The 23,371-nt window shown below is 40.8% G+C and overlaps 1 protein-coding gene across 2 annotated transcripts in view; it reads left to right on the plus strand.

The window, feature by feature from the left end:
• szt2 (SZT2 subunit of KICSTOR complex) overlaps window positions 1–23,371 on the plus strand; it is a 133,393-nt gene that overhangs the window by 100,930 nt on the left and 9,092 nt on the right. For both annotated transcript variants that reach the window (XM_059341183.1, XM_059341184.1), the window contains 9 exons: window positions 2,427–2,682; window positions 3,364–3,443; window positions 4,482–4,607; window positions 5,413–5,615; window positions 6,920–7,016; window positions 8,828–8,908; window positions 9,492–9,566; window positions 19,419–19,484; window positions 22,671–22,884. In XM_059341183.1, coding sequence (XP_059197166.1) covers window positions 2,427–2,682; window positions 3,364–3,443; window positions 4,482–4,607; window positions 5,413–5,615; window positions 6,920–7,016; window positions 8,828–8,908; window positions 9,492–9,566; window positions 19,419–19,484; window positions 22,671–22,884 — 1,198 coding nt within the window. The remainder of the gene's footprint in view (window positions 1–2,426; window positions 2,683–3,363; window positions 3,444–4,481; window positions 4,608–5,412; window positions 5,616–6,919; window positions 7,017–8,827; window positions 8,909–9,491; window positions 9,567–19,418; window positions 19,485–22,670; window positions 22,885–23,371) is intronic.

Raw genomic sequence — 23,371 nt, forward strand, 5'->3', positions numbered from 1 at the left:
AATGATACGATTTTATTGCGATTTTAAGCACTTTGCGGTATGGTGAGTATTGCGATACAATATATTGCGATTTAACTGTTTCACTGCATTTTGTGTCCACAAAATTAAATTCAATCAAGAATTGTTTTGTCGGTGTTTGGTGTTGGTGTTTAAATAGCACATATATTAAGATATGTAATCCATATATTTTTATTCAACTTAGACGGAACAGAACAACTTTTGTTACAACTGCAATTACTGTGACTGTATGAGGAGATAATTTAATGACAATGAGCTGCATTTGAGCTGTAATGGAACATATGAACTTACTCCAGTTAAATATCATAATCAGATCATCTGCTCCCAGTACAGCACCAGCTCACATATCATGCTGAATTTGAGCAGGAGTGTTAGGTAAAGTTAGCCCCAAGTCCCAGCTACATTGTGTGTTTGATATGTTATAATTTGATTAAATGAAAATGTATTTGGTAATGTGCACCCAATGCACAATTTAATTAAATTTACTGGACAGAAAACTTTTGACTTACTACTTTTCCAGCACAAGAGTAACATGCAGAAAGCACAGAGTGAAGGAAGGGAGTTGACGGGTTAATAGGGCCTAGCAGCTCATTTATGCCGTAGGAACGCCTAGCAGCTCAATCTGGTCGAGCTGACATTGAGGCATGCTGCTGAGCACTTCAGTTTGAATTTAAAAAAAATAAAAATGTCACATTCAGTGTTATTCCTGCATTGTTGTGTAGAACAGGCTGCAGTAGGGATTTATTAGAGCAGCATTTTACAGCAAAGGAGACATTAAATGCCCTTTTGACCACCCCCCCTACGGCCAATTACAAAACAAGCTCACAAGAATAGAAAGAAACCAAACTTTTCCTTTTCCTCCGATGGCCCCGCTCTTCATCGCTGCATTGCTAATGAGTCTGGACAGAAGGCAGAGTCAGAGCAGCAGAAAATTTGCCTGAACAGAGCTTCATCTGTCATGGTCCTGATGAGAAGCAGAGGGAGCACCAGTGCACAGTTTGACCCTCCAGCCTGTAGGCATGGTGCAGCCAGCTCTGCCACACTGGGGCATCTGGCCCCGGAGATGCTCCACTGAACAAACTCGCCCAAAAGTTCATCTCAACAGCGACCAGGGCACATGGACAATTCACTGGAAATTTAGGTATCCAATAATAATAATAATAATAATAATAGCCATCAACACTAATATACAGTGCAGTGAATATATTAAAAGTCATGAATGTGACTCTGATCTGTAACTTCTGAGTGTAGAAGATGATCATACGGCATTTGAGCTCATCCTTAAAGTTTACAGTGGGATAAAGACGCTGAATGATATATTTCAACCCCTCCTGTTATGTTGCAGGTCAAATTGATCAATTTCAAAGTTTAGAAATCTAAAAAAAACTTGAACGGGATGAAATTTCTTCTGCTTGGCTTGTGTAATCAACATATAACATAAAAATGGTTCATTTCACAAATTTGCATGTTTATATTACAGAGATCTTGTTTGGGTCTATCTGACCCTGAACTGAAGAGGTGATTTGATTTGAAAAAAAATGTGAAAGTTGCCACAGGCATTACAAACTCAAGTCATTATAAATATATATAAAAAAGGAAAAAAGAAAGCATTATAGAGTCTTGTATTACATAGCCCAACCACACTCAAATAAAATGACGATATTATTAAGGTGTTGACATCAAATACATTCTTAATCTTCTTTTGAAACCAACCTTTCCCTTCATTTCACGAACCTCACCTGGAAGACTGTTCCAAAGCACAATTGACCTCTAAAATACTGACAACTTCAAAGACAAAGTCTTAGGTAGTGGTAGAGTAATCAGTCCTCGAGTGTTATAAGAATGAGTATTTGAGAGGTAAATTATATTGTTATGAAAAGATTTAGGAGTCTGAGTATTAATTATTTTATGCAAGTATATTAGTACATTAGCAGATATTCTATCCTTGACTCTTAACCAGGTGAGACGTCCATGCATTTCTACAACACTAGTTCTTGGAGAACAACCAAGAACCAGTCTTGCAGCCTTGTTTTGAGCCACTTGTAATTTGTTTAAAAGTCTGTTGGATGCATCAGACCATACAACTGAACAGCAATCAAGATGATATAAAACCAATGAATAAACGACTTGATGGAACAACTGTGGGTTGAGAAACGGAGCACATTTTACGCGTTATGGCAACAGCTCTACCCATTTTGGCAACAACTCTGTTGATGTGATCAGACCATGATAATGTGCAATCAAGCCAGAGCCAAAGGAGCCTCACAGGTTTTACTTGCTGTATTGTTTGACCATCTATTTGTACATTGATTTTAGGACTATGTAGTAATTTCTACTTAGAACCAAACATTATACTCTTTTTTTTTTTTTTAAATAATATTTTCTCTTCTCCTACTTGTCTTTTCCAGGATCCCAACCCGTTCCTCGGTCCCTCTATGGAGCCTGATGCGTTGCTACGCAGCGCGGTTCCTCCTTTGCCCAGTAAAGAGCAGGGCAGGCTGGGCAGCTCTGGCCGGAGTCTTGCTCCACTACACTTTCCCTCCGAGCTGCTTCCCTTTGACGAGGCTCTGAGGGACGTGTGCACCATCCGGCCCTTGATGGACGGGGATGTGGTAGCCCGACACGGCGGCCAGCTCTTGGAGATCAAAGCTGCTGAGCGAAGAGGTTAAAACTTCTACTGCTACACCTATAACTAGTTGATATTGTGCATTTTGTGGTTTGATGAAGTAGGAACACAAGTGGAGAAGTGATTGTTTAATGTGCATTTATTCCATCAGACGTCTGACTCATTTCTGACATGCTTGCAGAAAATTAATAAATGTTACAGAGATGGGGCACCTTATATACTTGTCATGGCACTGTGCCAGTTATTCTGGGACATTGCAGGTTGTTGAATATTGTACATACATAGTCAACGTGTCACACAGATGTAAGATATATGTGTCATGTGTGGTCAGCTTATATGGTCAGGTTGGATGGTCAGTGCATGGTCAGCCTATCAATATCTTACTCAAGTATTCAGTGTAGACACAATGTCTTGTTCCTCAAAATCACAGTCTTGTTCCTCAATATCACAGTCTTGTTCCTCAAAATCAGTCTTGTCCCACAAATACACAAAGTCTTGTTCTTCAAATACACAGTCTTGTTCCTCAAATACACAAAGTCTTGTCCCACAAATACACAAAGTCTTGTTCTTCAAATTCACAAAGTCTTGTTCCTCAAATACAAAAAGTCACATACCACAAGTATCAAGTTAGCCTAATACTAATACGACAACTGTTACTTTGACCCCATTCAATTCCACATTGGACAGGAACGGTAATAGTTTTGTCTTTGTGCCAACAGAACTGGAGAAACAGATGAAGATAGAGAACCTGTTCGTGACTTGGCAGCAGAGGTCAGCACAGTCCAACATGCCCATTTCAGTAAGTACCTCAAGTATTACATGCAGATATAAGCCAGCTGAGCCTCTATTCTTAATGTGCATGACCATGACCATATATTTTGTTTTGCAGGCTCAATTAAAGTTGCATGCCCAATCAATTGGGTGTGGTTTTAAGCTTCTGCTCATGGCTTCTTTTAGAAATGTTCAAAATGGTATTAGATATGGGACATGTTAAAAAATGTATAATATCAACAATCTAACAACAAATTGAATCTGAGCAGCAAACTAGAATTGAGTATAGCCAAAGTAGCTTCATATCAAATATAGCTAATAGGACTTGACCAAAATTGGGGGGAAATGTGTCTCTACTGTCACTACTTTATAACTTTAAGGAGCCACAATTGCACTTTATTCCTTGGGGAAATCATTTAGTATTGCCTTGTCTCAAAGTGGGGAATATCTGGGCTAATTAACAAGGTTTCTGTCTTCCACAGTGTCATCTCAAGGGAGGTTACATGGTGGCATTACATTTATGAATATTAAATTTCAACAGATACTGACACAGCACTGAACTAACTCAAGCACATCGAAGAGAGAATCTGCAGCCTGACCTAGGTCTTACATGGTCATCAGTCATTTCCACTGGCAATTGGTTTTAGGCTGATTTAAATTAACTAAATTAACCATTAGATGTAATCTGACTGCATCGTCAACACTGCTGAGTCGGTTGGCTACTGATCGGAAGGTTGGTGGTTCGATCCCTGACCATGGCAGCCTACATGTCAAAGTATTCTTGGGCAAGACACTGAACCCCAAAAGGCTCACCGATGCTGCGTTCATCGGTGTATGAATGAATACCCAATGATTGCACCAGTGTGCCCTGGTAGCCTCGGCCACCAGTAAGACTGTGTGTGTGAACAGGTGAATGACCGCAGTCTGTAGTGTAAAGCACTTTGGATAAAAGCACTACATAATTGCAGTACATTTACCATTTAGACTTTATTTAGACTTTTAGAAAGTTTTTATCATAGTCATCCTAAAAAAATGTAACTGCAGTGTCACCATCTTGTCTCAACAGGGGACAGATTTGGAGACCTTGAAGCAGTCATCCAGGCTGGTTCACTACTGTGCAACCCCTCTCCTTTTTGACCCCATCTTCCGCAAGCAGATCCAAGAGGAGCAGATTATTCAGCCTCCAGTGAAGGTATGTTTTGTTTTATGACCCAAAGGAAATGAAGAGGAGCTTAACCAGTGTCTTTAGATAGAGATTTTATCATTCCGTACTTGCACTCACCAGCTCGGTAACACAATTATCTAATCAGCCAATCACATGGCAGCCACCCAATGCATTTAGGCATGTAGACATGGGCAAGACAAGCTGCTGAAGTTCAAATTGAGCATCAGAAAAGGGATTTAAGGGACTTTGAACGTGGCATGGTTGTTGGTGCCAGACAGGCTGATCTAACAACCATCTCTAGGGTTTACAGTGAACGGTCCCAACAAGAGAAAATATCCAGAGAGCCTTGATGCCTTGTTGATGCCAGAGGTCAGAGGAGAATGGACAGACTGGTTGGAAATGATAGAAAGGCAACAGTAACTCAAATAACCACTTGTTACAACCAAGGAAACAGACTTTTAATGTGGTTTGTGAACAGCACACCTTCACGTCATCAGGGTTAACTACTTTCAGAAGGATTTGTCAGAGCTTTGAGCATCTCAGGGTGAAGTGTTGCACTGAAGTTGTTGCAATGAAGACTTGGAGCATGGCCCAGACACCCTTAAGAAGACTTGGTACTCCCAAGAAAACTGGCGACCATCTCGCTCTGTGGGGAATACTCCAATTTAGCAGTTTTTGGCCAATTTACTTTGACAGTCCTTTGGGGTGAGGGGGGCCTAACCTAGTGGCTATTCTCCATAGTTTAAAGTATATTTTGTTCACATAATCTACACAATGTCACACAAACTCTTCATACTTGAAATAATTTTGTGTGCGCTGCTCTGTGTGCCAGAAACGCCATCGCTCCAGCGACTCCACAGCATCAGGTCGGGACCGGAGCTACAGCACCGACTCAGCCGACATGCTGCCCAGCCGACTGAAGGAAGAGCCGTGGCTGCTTGAGATCTCTAGCACCTTCCTGCAGCAGTATGTCCAGTACCTGCAGAGCATGGGCTTCATTCTGGTCCAGGTCCGACCTCAGTCTCCAGCTCGCAGGTCTGTTTCGTAAAATGTTGCTTTGACTTGCTGTTTAACATCTACTTGTCTTTTCTGTGTTAGGCATGATTTTTAAAGGGTTTTGCTTTGAGTAATGAAGGCACAAATGCATGGAGAAACCATCCTGCAATGCATCACAAAGCAGGGCACATGAAATCCTCCTGGCAGTAGATAAAGTAGATACAATTTCAACTCATGTTGTTACTAGAGATGTGTGGGAGGGGAATGATACAGTATAGCATCATGATATTTTGCGTGGCGATATATTGATTCATGGCCGCCAAGTATCAATATTAATCAATCTGAGAGCCGGCTGGCCGACCGTATTTTTGCCGTTTTTGATTTACTGGAGGCTGTAGCAGGCTCACTTTTATGAATATACTGGAGATACTGGAAACTAGAAGATCTAAGGAATCTATAGGCACCATGTGCGTCATGTTGGGAAGTTGACTAAAATAACACTGCAAAGGCTTTGGCTTTGGCTTTTTTAATGTTATTTATGGGATTATAATTTGTTTAATTGGATAATTATATTTATCAGCTCTACCAACTTTCATTCAGTTAATTATACATTAATTGATTATTTATTACTTATTTATGTGTACATTTATTTATAATTGTAACTGGGTTCTCTTTACTAAGAAACAGCTCCCCAAAAATCCCGCTTATGGCCGTAAATATATGACATCACTATATTTTTATTTAGGACTGAGCTTACTAGCATTATTGTGATGTTACTTTTTCCTGTTGAAGTGGTTTTACTACCCGGTCTGGAACCGGGGACCTTTCCCCCGCTCATCTATTGGTTGTTGATTGTGTTACATCACTGCGACTTGCAGACCGAAGACGAGGAAAAGACTGATATGAAACAGTGCATATTACTACTACTACTTAAACTTTGAGATGGAGATGACGGGAGCGCCGTGACTCCAGTAAAACTCCTAGATTTACTAAAGACTTTCAGTTTTTAGTCTGGGACTATGAAAATCTTTTGGTCTAAGCCCAGCATTAGTATCCTGTCTTCCTCTATTGTGAGCAGCAAGTTCATCCATTAGTCATCATATGTATTGTGATCCTTGCCTGACCTCTTGACTTCCCAGCACTGCTGCCCCGTGGCTGAGGGTACCAGAGCAGACGCAGAGGCAGAAGCCTGTCACTTTCTAGGCTTAGACCGTGTGACTCTCTCTGAATTATGTCTTCTGGGTTGGCTAGGCACTGTTTGTGGTCCATTATCCCTTCGGTCCAGACCTCTCTTGATTTAACCGGACCCTTACTGACCCCCTGTCCTCCTCCCCACCCCACAGCATCGCCCGTGCTCGGGCTGCCATGCTGAGCTCCATGTCATCAGAGGGGAGGATGTCTTTTTCTTATGTGAAGCAGAAAAGTGAGGACAGCCCTAAGGTCAGTGTTCACCTCATCTTATCACACACACACACACACACACACACACACACACACACACACACACACACACACACATACACACACAAACTCTGGCCCGCATACATTTTAAATGAGTATATGTGTCTGAAAACTGTTCTTTATTTCTAATTTTCAGTCAGGTTAAACACTCACAATCTAAACCACTACCCTGCCCCCAGTCTGCAGCAGCATTTTCTAACACATATGAATACAGATATAAAATATTACAACTGTAAAGCATATTTTCCATTTGTAAATCAGGCACAGACTGAAGGCAGTGCTGTGAGTCATTAATATTGATAGTGATACAATGTGTGTAGTTAGCAGTGGTGGAAGAAGTATTCAGAGCCTTTACTTCAGTAAAAGTACTAACATCACGCGGTGAAATTACTCCACTACAAGTAAAAGTCCTGCACTCAAATCTTAGTACTCGTTATGTAGAATAAACCCTCTCAGATTTTTTAATTTGTTCGAAATACATTATTACATTATTATTATTATTGTTATTGATGCATTTATGGGAGCAGAACGGTCCCAACAAGAGAAAATATCCAGAGAGCCTTGATGCCTTGTTGATGCCAGAGGTCAGTGGTTTCATTTTCAACAAGACACGGCTCATTTTAACTACTTGATATACTCTTATGAGGTTTAATTTAAAATAACGCAGAATCCCTTTAAATGAATCTTTTTACATGTTAAATCTCGACCTGAAAAGTAACTTAAGCTGTCAGCTAAATTTAGTGGAGTAAGAAGTACAATATTTGCCTTAAAATGTAGTGAAGTAGAAGTACAAAGTTACATTAAATGGAAATACTCAAGTAAAGTACCTCAAAATTGTACTTAAGTGCAGTATTTGAGTAAATGTACTTAGTTACATTCCACCACTGGTAGTTAGCAATAATAAAAAAAACTGCATTGCTCAACTAGCTGCTGGGCATTGTGGAAACATGGTACATTTATTTGTCAGGTATTGGTAACCTTTTCATTGCTGCTTACATCAGTGAGCGCTGGTTTGGATTAGAGGCTCATTGTGTTTTGTGGCTCTGTGAACCTTTGTGAACACCAGCTCAACAAGCAGAGATTTGCATAAACAATATTTGCCCGTCCTTTGCCCAGGCCTCCCTCCATCTACTGCCTCTGTTGTGTTTAAGCCTGTTCCCCCTTCAGATAGTTGGAGTTTGGCCAAGAGGTAGTAGTCCATGATGCACGGGCACAAGTAAAAACACATATACAACAGGGAAACAGACTCCAACTCCCTCTAGCTTAGCTAATTACTTTGCTGCTGTGAATATTGATGAGCTGCTCGAGGATCAATATTTTGTTGATCTTCTACAAACCCAAATCCCCTAAAAGTTGGGAGGCTGTCTATAATGTAAATACAAAATAATGCAATCAAATCCTTATTGACATACATTAAAACGTTACAAAGACAAAATATTTTTTGTTCAAACTGTGATACATTTGTTTTAGTAAATGTGCAGTTAATAAATAAATAATAATAAAATAATAAATAATTGTATTCACGTTTTACAAAGCGACTTAACTTTTTTTGGATTTGAGGTTTTGGAAGTGTGTGTGTGAACGTGATTGTTTGTGAGTGTGTGTGTGTGTGTGTGTGTGTGTGTGTGTGTGTGTGTGTGTGTGTGTGTGTCTTTTAACAGTCCCTGTCCCTTCTCACAAACTCGGTTGAGGGTTTAATCACTCTTACAATGTTATTTTATGTTATCTTAACATTTGTTATAATGTTATTTAATTTCTTGAAAGACTGTTTTTATGAATGAACTTTACAGACTACAGCATCTGGCACCACCGCATATCACCTCCAGAGGGCGCTGCCGGGGGGCATCGTGTTGATGGAACTGGCTTTTCAGGTGAGTTTAGATCATGCACTCAGAATTAGTGACATGTCTTTTTGCAACCAGTATGCGCATGCATTCTCAATGTTTGTATACAAATAATTGGTCTATTAGACCACCCACACATATTTTCTATTAAAAATGGTGGTTTCAAAGTCTAAGCTGATAAATCACTAATTTAATTTCCTCAAACCTAACAAAGCTCCTGCAAAACCATAGAAGATATGATACAACTGGTTTCTCAAGCTTAGGCAAGACAAGTGAAAAAGGGAAAAAAGTTTTTCTCACAGCAGGAGATATCAATGGCACCAGTAGTAATATGAGATTGTATTTACATGTTGTCACAGTACAGTATTGTCAGTTTGACTTAGTATGAATTGCCTGCTTTTCCAGCTATAATATTTTCAGACAAACACCATTATTACTTCCCTGGTGTCTGGATTAATGTTTTGTTTTTCGTGCAAAAATTAACCCACTGGGACACAGTGTTGTGCTTGTATGCATGGACTTGCATTGCTAAATTAGTCTGAATTTCCATTGAAGGCCATTTCAAAGGTCTTAAAATATCCTGTTCTCATGTGCCTTCTCCTTGTGCCAGGGCTGTTACTTCTGTGTGAAGCAGTATGCACTGGAGTGTTCCCGCATCCCCATGGGCCAGACAGTCAACTCCCAGGTAAGGTTGTGGACACACAACACTAAACTATGCCTTTTCTTGTGTGGGGTTGGAAAGCATGATAAAAGAAAGCAACAACAAATAGAATATGAAGTGATTTAAATGTCTCCAGTTCCCATTTCAAAGGGCAGGAGAGCTGAAATCCTTGTGTACCAGAGGTTTTACAACAGGGTCCAGGGACTTCTTGGAGCCCTGGGGGATGTTTGAAAGTCCTGAATTGGGTTCCAGGGGTTTGAAGAAGGTTTCAGGGCTACTGGTTGGGCGTCCGAGATCTTGGAGGTGGTTCCAGGCTAATTAAGATTGAATTTGGATGTGCCAGAGGTCTTTTAGGGATTTGCAGGGCTTTCTTGCAGCACAAGTTGAATCCATGCATTTCATTGATAGTGTTTATTGCAATTAGAAGTGACTGATCTAATGACATTCTCCACTTAAATCACTGTGATATTCTCATAAAATGTAACATTTTTACAGTTTGGTATAAAAAAAAAAAAGCCTTAGCTCTCCCTATATGGGGATAGCTGAGTAAGCTGATTATAAATGTCTTGGGTATATGTGTTTTTACATGGGGGTTCTGAATGACAACATACTAGACACCACAGCTCAGGCCACAGGCAGTGGACTTTGAGTTTACATTAATAAATCTTGATGCACAAACAGGTGAGCATCAGGAAACAACAGAATACACACCTTAACAGATTTTTCATCAAACAAACTTCAGGAATGTTCATCCCAGATTCTAACAGCATGAACTTGTCTTTACTAATATAAAGAATACTTAGCGAGCTTGGACAGTCGGACCTCTCTTTGCCTCCTGTCCCAGCATACAATGGGCCTTGTTAACGGTGCTGAGCCAACCAGCTGGACAGTTGAAGTCTGGCCTGAGCGAGCCCTCTCTCTGTACTGTAGGACTATTTTGACCACCAAATTGAATGGATTTGCCATCAGACAAACCTGGAGGTGTACACTTAATCTGCATTATCATTCATTAACTACTGCATGGACAATGTTCTTTTTAACGAAATGACTCCAGAGTATCCAAATGAAAACCATGGATGAACACGCTTTAAATTCAGGAGACACCTCAGCCTACAGTGTTTCCAGAGCAGACTGTAAGAGACGGATCAGGTCTAGAGGAGGACTTCGACAGTAACTCCAGCCCATGGAGAATCCTTTACGGACTACAGAAAGAAACATAACAAACAGTACACACCAGCCAACAGCATTGCCAACCAATGGGATGAACATAACTTATTTCTAAAGACAAGGTCAAACAGCAGTTTCAAACTGCTGGGACACCCACAGGTTCCTGTCCTACCCACAAGGAGCAGCAGGCCCACCATACTATCAACATACGGAAAGCAACAGGCCAGATGGGATACAAAGGCAAGTCATCCAGCTTTTGCAACCTCTCCCTCAGTCCCTGCATGTAGTGATGTGCCAATGAAGCCTCATGAAGCATTTTCTTTATTTTCTGAGACCACTAGATGGCGCTCTATGTTCAACAAAGGACTGAAAGCACAATTAATCACGATTGCTTGAGCCTTTTTCTTTAAACCAAGAGCGCCATATGAACAGACAAACAGATCTATCTAGAAAATAAAGAAAATACTTAATCTTTCGTCTTTATTGGCACATCACTACCTACACGCCTCAAATCGCAATTCACAAAAAAACTATGGTAACTTGTCAGTTGTCTCTTGCCAGTGACTATGCATGAAGAACACTGTCCCAGCTGATCTAGACCAGCTCCAGTTTGCCAAATAGATCAACTGAGGACGCCATCTGTGTGGCACAAAGCTTGTAGTTCAATATAATATATATTCATACCATTGTGCCAGGCATCTGGTTGATAAACTCCACACGCTATAACAAACTCCCTCCTTATGCAACTGGATCCTGAATTTCCTTATAAACCGCCACCAGACTGTCCGACAAGCACATCCTCCAGCATCACCCTGAGCCCCGGCATCGCCCAGGGCAGCGTGCTGACCTCTCGCCTCTCTGCACCCGTCACGCATGATTGCCAACTCATACACACTGTTGAATTTGCAGTTGATACAACAGTCATCAGGCTCTTCTCAGACGACAACCACATCAACAGAGAGGCTGCTGAAAGAGTTCCAGAAGTGTACATCACAGAGCGCTTCTCCTATGTTGACACATCAACGCCTTTTATTTCCTGAGGAGAGCCAACCGCCCCCAAAAACTACTTGTCAACTTCTGTACATGCACCACGAAGAGCATCCTAAGAAAGTGCATGGTACTCTGGTCAGCAGCTGCACTGAACATGATGAAAACATGTGAAATATTCCCACACCAACCCCAATGTCAGTCAAACTCCAATACATATAAGTCCATATCTCATATAGTGCACCTAACTTGCTGTCGATGCTGTGCTGATGTTTTGCACACTTATTAGCTGTATTTGTATTTTTACCGTTATTCAAATTAAAATTAAAATTCAAAGTTACTTTATTTTTCCCAGAGGGGAAATTCAGTCTTTTAGCTCTTGAAGAATTCGACAGCCTTAGGCTTATTGTAATATACTTGTTACTGTTGCCCTTATTCTTCTAATGATATTGTTTAGATTCTGTAATTTTTTTAACCTGTGAATATTTTTATTATTAGCTATTTTTCATTCGTGCCTTGTGTAGTCTTAACACAATGCCATACTGTAAGTAGTGATGTGCCATTGAAGCCTCATGAAGCATTTTCTTTATATTCTGAGCCCACTAGATGGCGCTCTTGGTCTAAAGAAAAAGGCTCAAGAAATAGTAGTTAATTGTGCTTTCAGTCCTTTGTTGAACATAGAGCGCCATCTAGTGGGCTCAGAAAATAAAGAAAATGCTTCATGAGGCTTCATTGGCACATCACTACCTGTCGGGGATCATGTACTGACTGACTGCATCTGTCTATATATTCACAGTTAATCCCTCATACTATTGGACCAATCAGCGTCATGCTTTTTGTGCACATTTGTGACTGTGTGCTCGAGGACCTCTCATGATTGCAGTGATTCACACTTTTTGACAAACCTCTTTTATCGACCGTTTTATATTGTCATTCACTGCAGACTCAGCCAGTAGCAGTCGCTAATGAACTACAAGTGATTTTCCCGTAAGCTGAAACCAAGCCTTACCTTGTCTGTTGTGGGCCACATTTTGGCCTGTGCATCGCTTGTGCATTGTGGAGCCTGATGCTTTTCATTTAGGTGGCCCGGGAGTTTGACCACAGGGTCACATTTGTGTTAATTAATGTTCCCTCTGCAGGAGGTGCCAGTGTAAACAATTCTACCAGTAGTTTTCTTTATCAACCTAGACCAAAAAATACAGGAACAGGAGTTGAAAGTTGGGCCTTGTCCTGCTATTGTGGAAGTCCCAGATATGTCGGAAAACCAAACATCCTCATGTCTGGGTTAATAATATCCTCCTGAGGTACACACAGCTCAGTGAATTCCATCACTCTATGAAATCTGAAATACCTACAACTAGTGGTGGAAAAAAGTATTCAGATCCCTTACTTCAGTAAAAGTACTAATATGACAATTTAAAATGTAGTGGAGTAGAAGTATAAAGTTACATAAAGTGGAAATGCTCAAGTAAAGTACAAGTAGTTCAAAATTGTACTTAAGTACAGTACAAATGTATTTAGTTATTTTCCACCACTGGTAACACCATATTTAGTTCAGCAGGGTATTTGCTCATTTGCCTCACAACACATACTTATATTGCTTTACAGCACAACCACGTGTTACATTCTTGAGGGGACCCAAGAGCAGGACACAGACACTGGTTTAAACAGTTTATTAAACACTTGCAGCTGGAGGCAGGTGAGGGGAAATGCAGAATGGAGAACTGGACTTCTTAATGAGGGTTCTAAATAATTTTATAATAACAATAAATCTAGATTTAGATTTTTAAATTAAAATGAATTTGAAAACACATCTTTTAATATATTTTTAGTATTTCCTTGACCTTCAAATAAATTATACTACAATTTGTTTTTGTTCTTTTTTGTTGTTGTTGTTGTTTTCAGTTCAGACCCTTTCCAAATGTAATCGCCTGTGAAGATGAAACACTGATGCTCTTGCAGAGTGATTCTTCATCTGGAACGAAAATAACTTTGCTTCAGTACTTCCACCATCCAGGGTATTATTCACACTATGTCACTTTTTAGACTCCATTGGTTCTTCAGTCAGCACTGTTTCATGCCGTGCATTTCCAGAGATACAGCTGCAAGAAAAAGTATGTGAACCCTTTGAAATTACCTAGTTTTCTGCATTAATTTGTCATAAACTGTGATCTGACCATGCATCTAAGTCCCGAGTATAGATACCATGCAAACAATTACAATATTTCATGTCTTTATTGAATATATCTGTGAAACATTCATAATGCTGGTAGAAAAAGGCCCCAGTGATGACCGTGATGTTTTGCTGCTGGAGGTGAGCTGCCACAGTCTGCACTGTTGTCCCCATTTACTCACAGTATTGCATGGAAGTGACTGCCACAAGATGCTTCTGTCTCTATTGTTTATTACACCAAGAGGACACAAATTCTTCCAGTAATTCTGGGAAAATAGACAGGAATTGTTTGTTTTTTTTCCGTCAAAACGGGACCTCATTACCTCAGCCTGAAATTCAGGCGATGGGATCTTGAGCTTAGTAGTGGTGTGTTTGTAGTCCAAGGTCAATGTTAGGGGAGACTGGTCTCTGTCAACTTACAGAACAGCCATAGAGGGTTGGGGCTTTGCAACATGGTCCGACAGTGCCAATGAAGAGTTGTCATCTTCATTCTCGGAGTTCCGACCCACCATTTGAGTCACCATCTGCCACTCCCCGGTGGTAGTCGGTGGACAAAATTGAGCTGCTCTCCCCAGCTCAATCCAGCCTCAGTTTCAGTAGCCATTGTGTCAGCAAGGTCCAATGGCTGAGCCTCTGTGGTGGACGCCATAATTGGGTTGCCGCCAGACAAATTCGTCTGAGGAGCCACTCTGAAGAAGAACCAGTACAGTGTGAACGCTGCTCAGTGGACCCAAAGGCTGCTTTTGTATGTTACGGCCGAGACACGTCACACACATTTGGTGAGCGTCCCAGCTCCATTCTACATTCTATTAGTGCAAGTTTGTGTCTTATAAGTAATCAGGTATGGCTATAGGTAGTGATGTGCCAATGAAGCCTCATGAAGCATTTTCCTTTATTTTCTGAGCCCACTAGATGGCACTTTATGTTCAACAAAGGACTGAAAGCACAATAATTACTATTGCTTGAGCCTTTTTCTATAAACCAAGAGCACCATCTAGTGGTCTCAGAAAATAAAGAAAATGCTTCATGAGGCTTCATTGGCATTGGATCTGTGTTGTGTTAGTTCTATGAAGCTAATGTTTTTGCACTCGGTTTTGCTAGCTGCTTAAAGTATTACTCCTCTCCACAGTTGGTAGCTCAGACAGGCTAGAATGAGGCTGACTGAGCAGACAATGACTGCACCGCATAGAGAGAGAGAGATTAGATTAGACTTTATTGTCAACCTTGGTGGAAATTTTTAGCTAATAAGATACAAACATGACACACATAAAAACATACAATCTATGAATATACATAAATTCAAATAAGTAATAAATAAAAAGCAAAACACTATACTCCAATAAAAACACACAGCAATAAACAATTGTGCAAATGGGCAGGATCCAGCAGCAGGTGAACACATTTAAAATACTGAGGTCTTCATCGTTTGGCGTTCAGTGCCTGTATGGCACAGGGAATAAAAGAGCTCTTATATGTGTTCTGGCTCGCCATCGAGGCCCTGAGTTGACAGCCAGATGGGAGCAACTCAAATTCAGAGTTCAGTGGATGTGAAGAATCTACAAATATCTGATTTGCCTTTCTAAGCAAAGCAATGTTAAAGAAGTTGGAGAGGTCTCTTTGAGGCTTACCAGCCACCTTCCCTGCAGTCTTAACAATTATGTAAAGCTCGTTCTTGTCCTTCACACTCAAATTTCCAAACCAAGCAGTTATATTTCAAACTGTAGAATACTTTCAACCAGTCCCTTGTAAGCCATCTCAAGAATTTTTTGGCTTAGACCAAAGCTTCTCAGCTTCCGGATTAAAAACAGTTGCTGGTTGGCTCTCTTAAAATTACTCACCAAGTTTTCATGAAAAAGGTTGGAACTTCTGCTCATAGCAAGAAAAGGTTTTTGAATGACTGGCGGCGTAGTGTCAGGCCCTTTTTATAGGGGGAAGGTTTCCACTAGTGATGTGCCAATGAAGCCTCATGAAGCATTTTATTTATTTTCTGAGCCCACTAGATGGCACTCTATGTTCATCAAAGGACTGAAAGTGCAATCAATTGCTTTTGCTTGAGCCCTTTTCTTTAAACCAGGTGTACCATCTAGTGGGCTCAGAAAATAAAGAAAATGCCGTATGAGGCTTCATTGGCACATCACTAGTTTCCACCCTCCCTGTCACTGATGCACTTGGTTCCAGCCAATCAGGTGGCAGAATGCACTAGGAGCTTCTGATGAGGTGACGCTGTAAGCATTCCCAATGTGAGAAACGAAAAGAGTGCAAAAGAACTGTCTCCGAATTGTTTCATAGTTAATTGAAATGTATTACTATGTCTACTGTGGTATCTTTAGATGTTATTTGATATTTGCATCCTTTGCCTCTATGAAGAAACGCGATTCTTAATCCTATAACTTTGAATTTAAAAGTTTAAGGATGTCTCAGGAAGCACAACTCAGCTGTGATTTGTGTGGTCCACACATAATCAGAGGTGCAATTTCTCACATCTGTGATTTGTGTGCATTTTATTAAGCATTTCAGGTTTTTTCAAGATGTAAGTATAATCCGTCAACACCTCACATCTTAATTTCCTGATTACTTGACTAATCCTGTTCTCTGTAAGGTGAACATCACAAACCTTTTTACATTCGTTTTTGTAAACTTGTCACTGATCCATTTTTTTTTTAGATTTTGTCACCAGGGCACTTTGATGTGACAAAGGCAGAGAAGAAAGGGTGTTTTTTTTTAAGATTTCAAAGATCTCATGGCATTTCGTTCCCATTGGTGTTTTTGTCATCATGTCTACAAAGTGATGTAAGAGGTTAGACTGTCAGAAAGGAGATGGTGAGTTTATGCAAAGACATTTTGACATGTCACAGTAGGAAACAGGTGTGATTGGTACGATGAGTGATGGCTGAATTCCATGTAGCTGCTTCAGTGTTCACTGTCACACTGCCTTGGCTTACTGGGACACTTTGATAGAATGGAAGCACTGTAAATGTTATTAACATTGCTTCTATTACTATGACAAGTAAGAAAAAGGCCTATCTGGGATAATGGTAAATGCTGAAACATAGTATAAAAGATTAGTATTCAGCAATATCTACTTTTCTAAATTTAAACAATATTCAACCCCACTCATCATAGTAAAGCAGAGAAGTTTATGGATTTATGATTTAATTTGCAAAGGGGAGATTATTTTCTCTATTAATTCTTTAAACACAACTTACTTTTAATAGTTTACCCTTATTTTGTGCTGATGAGACGTCTCATGTTGAGTGTAATGTGTATGTGGGAATTGTTATATATGCTACTACCATGTTTTTATTATGCAGTTTGTATGATTTTATCTGCTATGGAACCACAAACAACTTTTCCCTTGGGGACATTAAAGTTTGTCATATCTTGATCTAATAGTTATGGAGCCATCACACCTGACCTTGGCTTCTTTGTAGCTGAACTATTAAACGTCTCTGTCCAACATCTCACCATTTTACATGTGTGTGGACAAAAAACAATCATCCCATCAATGTATCAACCAGTGTTCCCAACAATGTAAACATTTTTTTAATACTACACTTTACAGAAGGGCGAGTTAACATACATCCTGGGTTTATTTTTGTGGCTGTTTCACAATAAAATCCTTCCACTGCTTTCACATAAATTTGCATTTTATAATGAAATACATACAAGAGTTATGTTAGAATCAGCAGCAGCTGTGTCTATAGCTTACCACAGCACAAAAGAAAGCAGTGGGGCTCCTGCTGTGACCGTGCAATGGTTAATAAATATGCAATTCTGCACAGCTTGATGAATGCAGCAGGAAGTACATAAATACAGTATATACTGGCATTGGTGTTATACAAACAAGTTCTCCAACCTAAATGACAGAAGAGGTCGTGTGTCAGTACCACAAATTGCGACAGTTATGCTCACGCTTAACGACACATATGTACATATCGCCGTTCTCTAAAAATAGCTTACACGTAGCACACAGGCTGCAATTTCTGTGGATTTATGTTATAAAACCACTGACCTAGGTTTAGGGCAAAAACTTCCTGGTAAGGCATTATAAAAGATAGTTTAAACAGTAAATGAATGTACGTAAATGCCTGAAGTGAAGTAGTTACAAGGGTCACGTGACTATAATCATGTTCAAAAACATGATTAACGTCACTTAAGTTAAAAATCATTTACTTTTGTTTTCACACGGGATGTGAACCGCACTCTCCTGGGTGAAAGTTCGTCGTTTGTAGGAATCTACCTTTTCAACTTCACTTGGCTGTCAATCTTGTCTTCGTTATGCAGATGGATTTACACCTCAAGGAACTAAGCTTCCTTGCCTTACATAGCTTATTGAGTTGTCGACGACTAAACCGTCAACCCCATCAGGTTTAACTTGGCGGACGGTGGGTGGGCACCCAGCAGGACAAAAATATAAGACCTGTCAAAGGGCGGCTGAGCTCATCAAGAGTCAACAGCCATCCACATCTGGAGAGGAGATGGACATCACCAGATTACCTTGTCTATTGCAACACTTATGATGATTACACCAGACAACCACATACCGGATCGGTCATGGCCCGGGTCAACAAGGACCACGTCTTCCATTGCATTGCAGGATGGAATCAAAATATGACATCGTATAATGCAACAAGAACTACAGAAGATCGATCAAAATTGAAAGAACTGGTGAAAAACATCATAGTGCACCTACGGCCACTTGGCTACAGATTATGATGATGATGATGGCTGTCAATCACGACTACGTCAGCAAGTCGGATGGTGCTGATCGGATCGTGAAATAAGTAAATATAGCTTGTTTTCCGCTGCCTGTACACACGACCTATACTGACATTTTGATGGGAGAACAGTAGTTATGTGCCAATGAAGCCTCATGAAGCATTTTCTTTATTTTCTGAGCCCACTTTGGGCGGTATATCGGTATCGGTAAGTGTTATAGCGATATATTTTAGAAAGAGATATGTAGTTGAGACAATACCGCCATACTGATATATAATATATTTTGATGTTGCCTTAATTTATGACCACTATTTGGTTGGTTAAAGAGCAAGAGCTAGTTCCTTAGAAAAAATCTGTAATTTGAAGGTATTTCGGATTGCAGATGAAGAGCAACATGACGCTGTTGGCAAAACTTGCTGCAAGCAAATTGCTTCAAAAGATGAAATGTTTTGAATTTGAGAAAGTCCTTAGATAAAACAGGTTAATGATGATTATTACTTGTAGCGTTGAGTTAAAACTAAACACTTTGCACATTTTGTTTAAAATACCAATACATATTGTATGTCGCCATTCTGCCTAAAAAAATACCAGGATATGAGTTTTGGTCTATAACGCCCAGCCCTAGTGTATGTAATGTGTGTCTCACTGCATTTTTGTAGCCTGGTAAAGGTTTTAAGAAAACATGTTCTTATTTAAGCGTTTAGTATCTCTGTGTAGTTCAGTCTTCCTTTCCATCCGTCTGTCTGTCTGTCTGTCTGTCTGTCTGTCTGTCTGTCTGTCTGTCTGTCTGTCTGTCTGCCTAGTCCCACCTTATGTCATCTCTCCATCAGGGCAGTCTCCTCACCAAACCTCGTTGCAAGCCGTTTCCAGATGCCACCCCAGTATCTGACTGTGCGGTATGTCCCAGCCATTCTCCAGGGAGGGGTGTCTCACTACAATCAGGCTTCACCCCTCCCCGCCGCTCTGCTTGCTGCCATCAGTCCTGGTCTCTTTCTTTCCAAATCTACATGACTGTGTTTTTGTCTCCCTTGTGAATGAATGGATTTCAGTGTTCAATGACGTGTTCTTTCATACCTTCTTCTTTTTCATGGGAGCTACAGTTGCTACAACACACAGCTTGAGTGTAAAGCAGGTACCAGGTTGTAGGTTCTCAAACGCTGGTTTTACTTGGTAATACAATCCTTTTTTTAAGCTTCAGGCCTGAGTGAAGCCCCCCTGTGATTACACTCTCCTTCTTGACTTTCAACAGGCTGTCCGTCTCCGTGCTTGCTGGTTTGGGTGTTGTGGGTGTCTCAGCTTGCGTTTTTTCCAAGTGGCTGTTCCACCACTGTCGTCCCCTCTGCCCTTTCTCTGATAATCCTACTATATTTCCTCTTGCATCTTTGGTTGCCAAGGGTTTGACTGGAGCTATAGGACCTTCTTCAGGGGTCTACTTCCACTATCAGCTCTAGTATCTTTGGGGGTTTAAAGGGTTTAAATAACATGGGGCTAAAAACTGCTGCTGCTCTGCTCGCTATAGATGATCACACCAACAGACTGTAATTTAGTTCAGTTTTTTGGTGCTGGATTGTTCATATATGAGTGAATAAAAATGATGTGGCATTACCAAGGGATATTACAATACTACAATAATTTATCAAATACATTTTAACACAAAACTTAAGTTGTGGTAGATCGATCTTTTCCCAGTCCACCATCTGTTTATCCAGATGGACACAGGCATCTAATGTCTGACCTAATATTTGAAACAAGGTACTGAACTCAGAATCATATCATATCACAAAGCAATGGATCATTTTTTCACGAAGCAGACAGAGTAAAAGGCATTATAGGGCGCTTTCACAACTCAAAGTTTAGTCCGTTTTAATTGAACTCTGGTGGTTAAATCCTTGTTACGGTTCGTTTGGTTGCTTGTGAACGCTCCAATCGTACTCTGGTGCGGACCAAAACAACTGGTCCCAGATCACTGGAAGGGTCTCGGTCCGTTTCCTAATGGACCCTAGTGCGGTTCAATTCACTGTGAATGTAATCAGACGAGAATCCGACCCAATTAAAGGAAATGAACCAAAACTCTGTGGATTGTGGGCGACCTGAGATCTACACAGATAATAGCATAAAGACGAAATTTGTGTCAATAAGTTTCACTCTGTAGGCTACCACTGAGCTAAAGCTAATTTGTCATTGCAGAATTATCAACATTTGTGCTCAAAATAACTTAATATTTACCTTTGTGGCAGGAGCATCAAGGCTGACCTGCTCTGATGCTACAGCTGTCTGATTGCAGCACGTCAGAAGTAATGGATCGACACATTATTGACGACCCGGAGCCTTAACATGAGCTCGTTCTGAGCGTTTCACTCCACATTTGTTTGGTGAACACCAGAGCAGATTACGGCCTGTATAATCAGACATACTCGGTTTGCGCCAGCTTTTCAACCCATAAGAAATAATAGTGTGAGTAGATTTCCAGTCCTCCACCTTCATACACGCCCCTCTTCAAATCTTTTTTATTAATTGGTCCGCTTACATTTCTGCTCTGTGAAAGAAAACCAGACTTAAAACAAAACGAACCAAATGTATCAAATTCACTCTGATTTGGACGAACCAAACGGACTTGGGTTGTGAAAGCGCCCATAGACACCCAAACTAAAATCACACGTAGGCATATGTGGTTTGTGGACATGTGACATAATGTGAAATGTTATGTTTCACGTTATTCATAATGTCTGTAATATTTTAGCTTAGACTCATGTTCTCGGTATTTGTATAATCCCAGTGGAGGTCCTCACCAAACCAAGACAATCAATCTACTGCCACATTAAAGATCCCAACGTTCCAAAGGGTTGTCAGATCCCTGTACTAGCAACCTGTGTCTAAATCACTTACTTTCTGCCAAAATGACAAGTTGGTGTTTGTATGTGCATAAAATACATGTTCCATTAATTCTGTTTTTCCAGGCATGGGTACAACCTGTGATGTGAAACGTTGATGGAAGTCACCATTTTTAAGCTTTTCCTATGATGACTCTTTTTTTCCAATCAATTTGCTCTGTGTATGTTCTTCTGTATGACACCAGATGATTACAGCTTCTGTGGCCGCTGTCATTAATTTCACTTGCACTGAGTGAGGCTGACAGTGACTCAGCCTAACAATTTGTTCTTGTCAGGGTGTTTCATTAGCTAGAATATTAAACATTTGGGATTACAGGTAAGGAAAATGATAAACGTTGGCTTGATTAAGAGGCCACATACAGGAACTTTTGTCGTCCCAACGGCCCCCCTGGATCCATCAATAGTTGGCTGGCACTTAATTTGCTGGCCAGCCTGCAGGAACACCACCTGGGGAGAGAGAAGTTCATCTTTTCATTCCTTTGTGCTAAAATAATATTCTCCCCTCTTATCTGTGTGATGAGGGTAGTGATGATGGTGAAAGTCTCCTGCCTGTGAGCTAAAATCTGAACAAGTGTCGAGGCGGGAAAAGGTTTCACACTGGCACAGAGATTTCTCTAGCTAAAGAGAGTGCAGTTTTTCATGCCTCTGTGATTTTAAAAAGCCTATTTGTGTAGGTTCCAGCCAAATGGTCCAGATGAAAGTGAAGGCAGGAGCAGCATTCAGCTCTCTGTAAACTCTTATTGTGCTGTAATTAACTGCACACCGTCGCCTCTCACCGCAGCCTCTCACATTTGCAATTAATGCTTTTGTCAGCCCTCTTTTGATGTTGGATTTAATTAAACAGGATACTATAATGAATGTGATTGATATCAAGGTTGCTTATAAAAGGCTCTCACCGAGGAGTAGTGTGAGTAACAGTGCAGCAGGGCCTTAAAGTGCACGGCACAAAGCAGTCAGAGCCGGGAGCAGGGCGTTCCCCTTCACATGCAAAGCAGGTTCACTCTTGGATGATTACACTGATAACCGTTCAGAGAATGTGCTGCTATATGCCAGAATCTTTTTTTCGGTGATCTGTGGCTTGATTTTTGAGTTAGAGAAGCTTCTGCATTTGATAAAATCCTTGTATTTGCTCTGAGTTTAACCTGTGATCATTCCATACTGTTAATCACTGTGTGCACCCCTCTGTTTTAGCTCTCCATGCTCTTCACCGAGGAGTGCGATAAGGTGCGGGATTTGATGCACGTTCACTCCTTCAGCTACGACTTCCACCTGCGAGTGGTTCACCAGTACTTGGTCGGCTGCCACATGACGCTGCGCCAGGGATACCAGCTCACCGACTTCCTGGACGACTTCATCTCCCATCACCCGGACATCCCCAAGTTTGGCCGCAACCACGTCTTTCAAGGTGACTTTGTTGAAAAGTAATATTTAAAGTCAATTTAACGTTTGCGTTGGAAAGAGCAAATCACTACATGGAAATACCATGTGATTAACTCCTAGTGGATAATGAACAGAGTTAGCTAACTCTGCTGCCTTGACTTGGGCTTAAGTGGTGCAATATGACTCAGGGGGTATTGCGGGAATATGGGGTACCCGGCTCGTTGCTACAAGTTATATGCGGTTCCTATATAACCAAAGTGAGCTGTGTCCGTCAAGCACTTTCCCGGTGGGTGTTGGCCTCCGCCAGGGTTGTCCCTTGTCTCCGATTCTGTTCGTGGTCTTCATGGACAGGATCTCAAGGCGCAGCCGGGGGGAGGAAGGGATTCGGTTGGGTGACCTTAGAATTGCATCTCTGCTTTTTGCGGATGATGTGGTTCTTTTGGCTTAAGCCGACCGGGACCACCAGCACTCATTGGGTCGGTTTGCAGCCGAGTGCGAAGCGGATGGGATGA

The sequence above is a fragment of the Centropristis striata genome, chromosome 9, assembly GCF_030273125.1.
Source record: "Centropristis striata isolate RG_2023a ecotype Rhode Island chromosome 9, C.striata_1.0, whole genome shotgun sequence".
In the NCBI taxonomy this organism is placed as follows: domain Eukaryota; kingdom Metazoa; phylum Chordata; class Actinopteri; order Perciformes; family Serranidae; genus Centropristis; species Centropristis striata.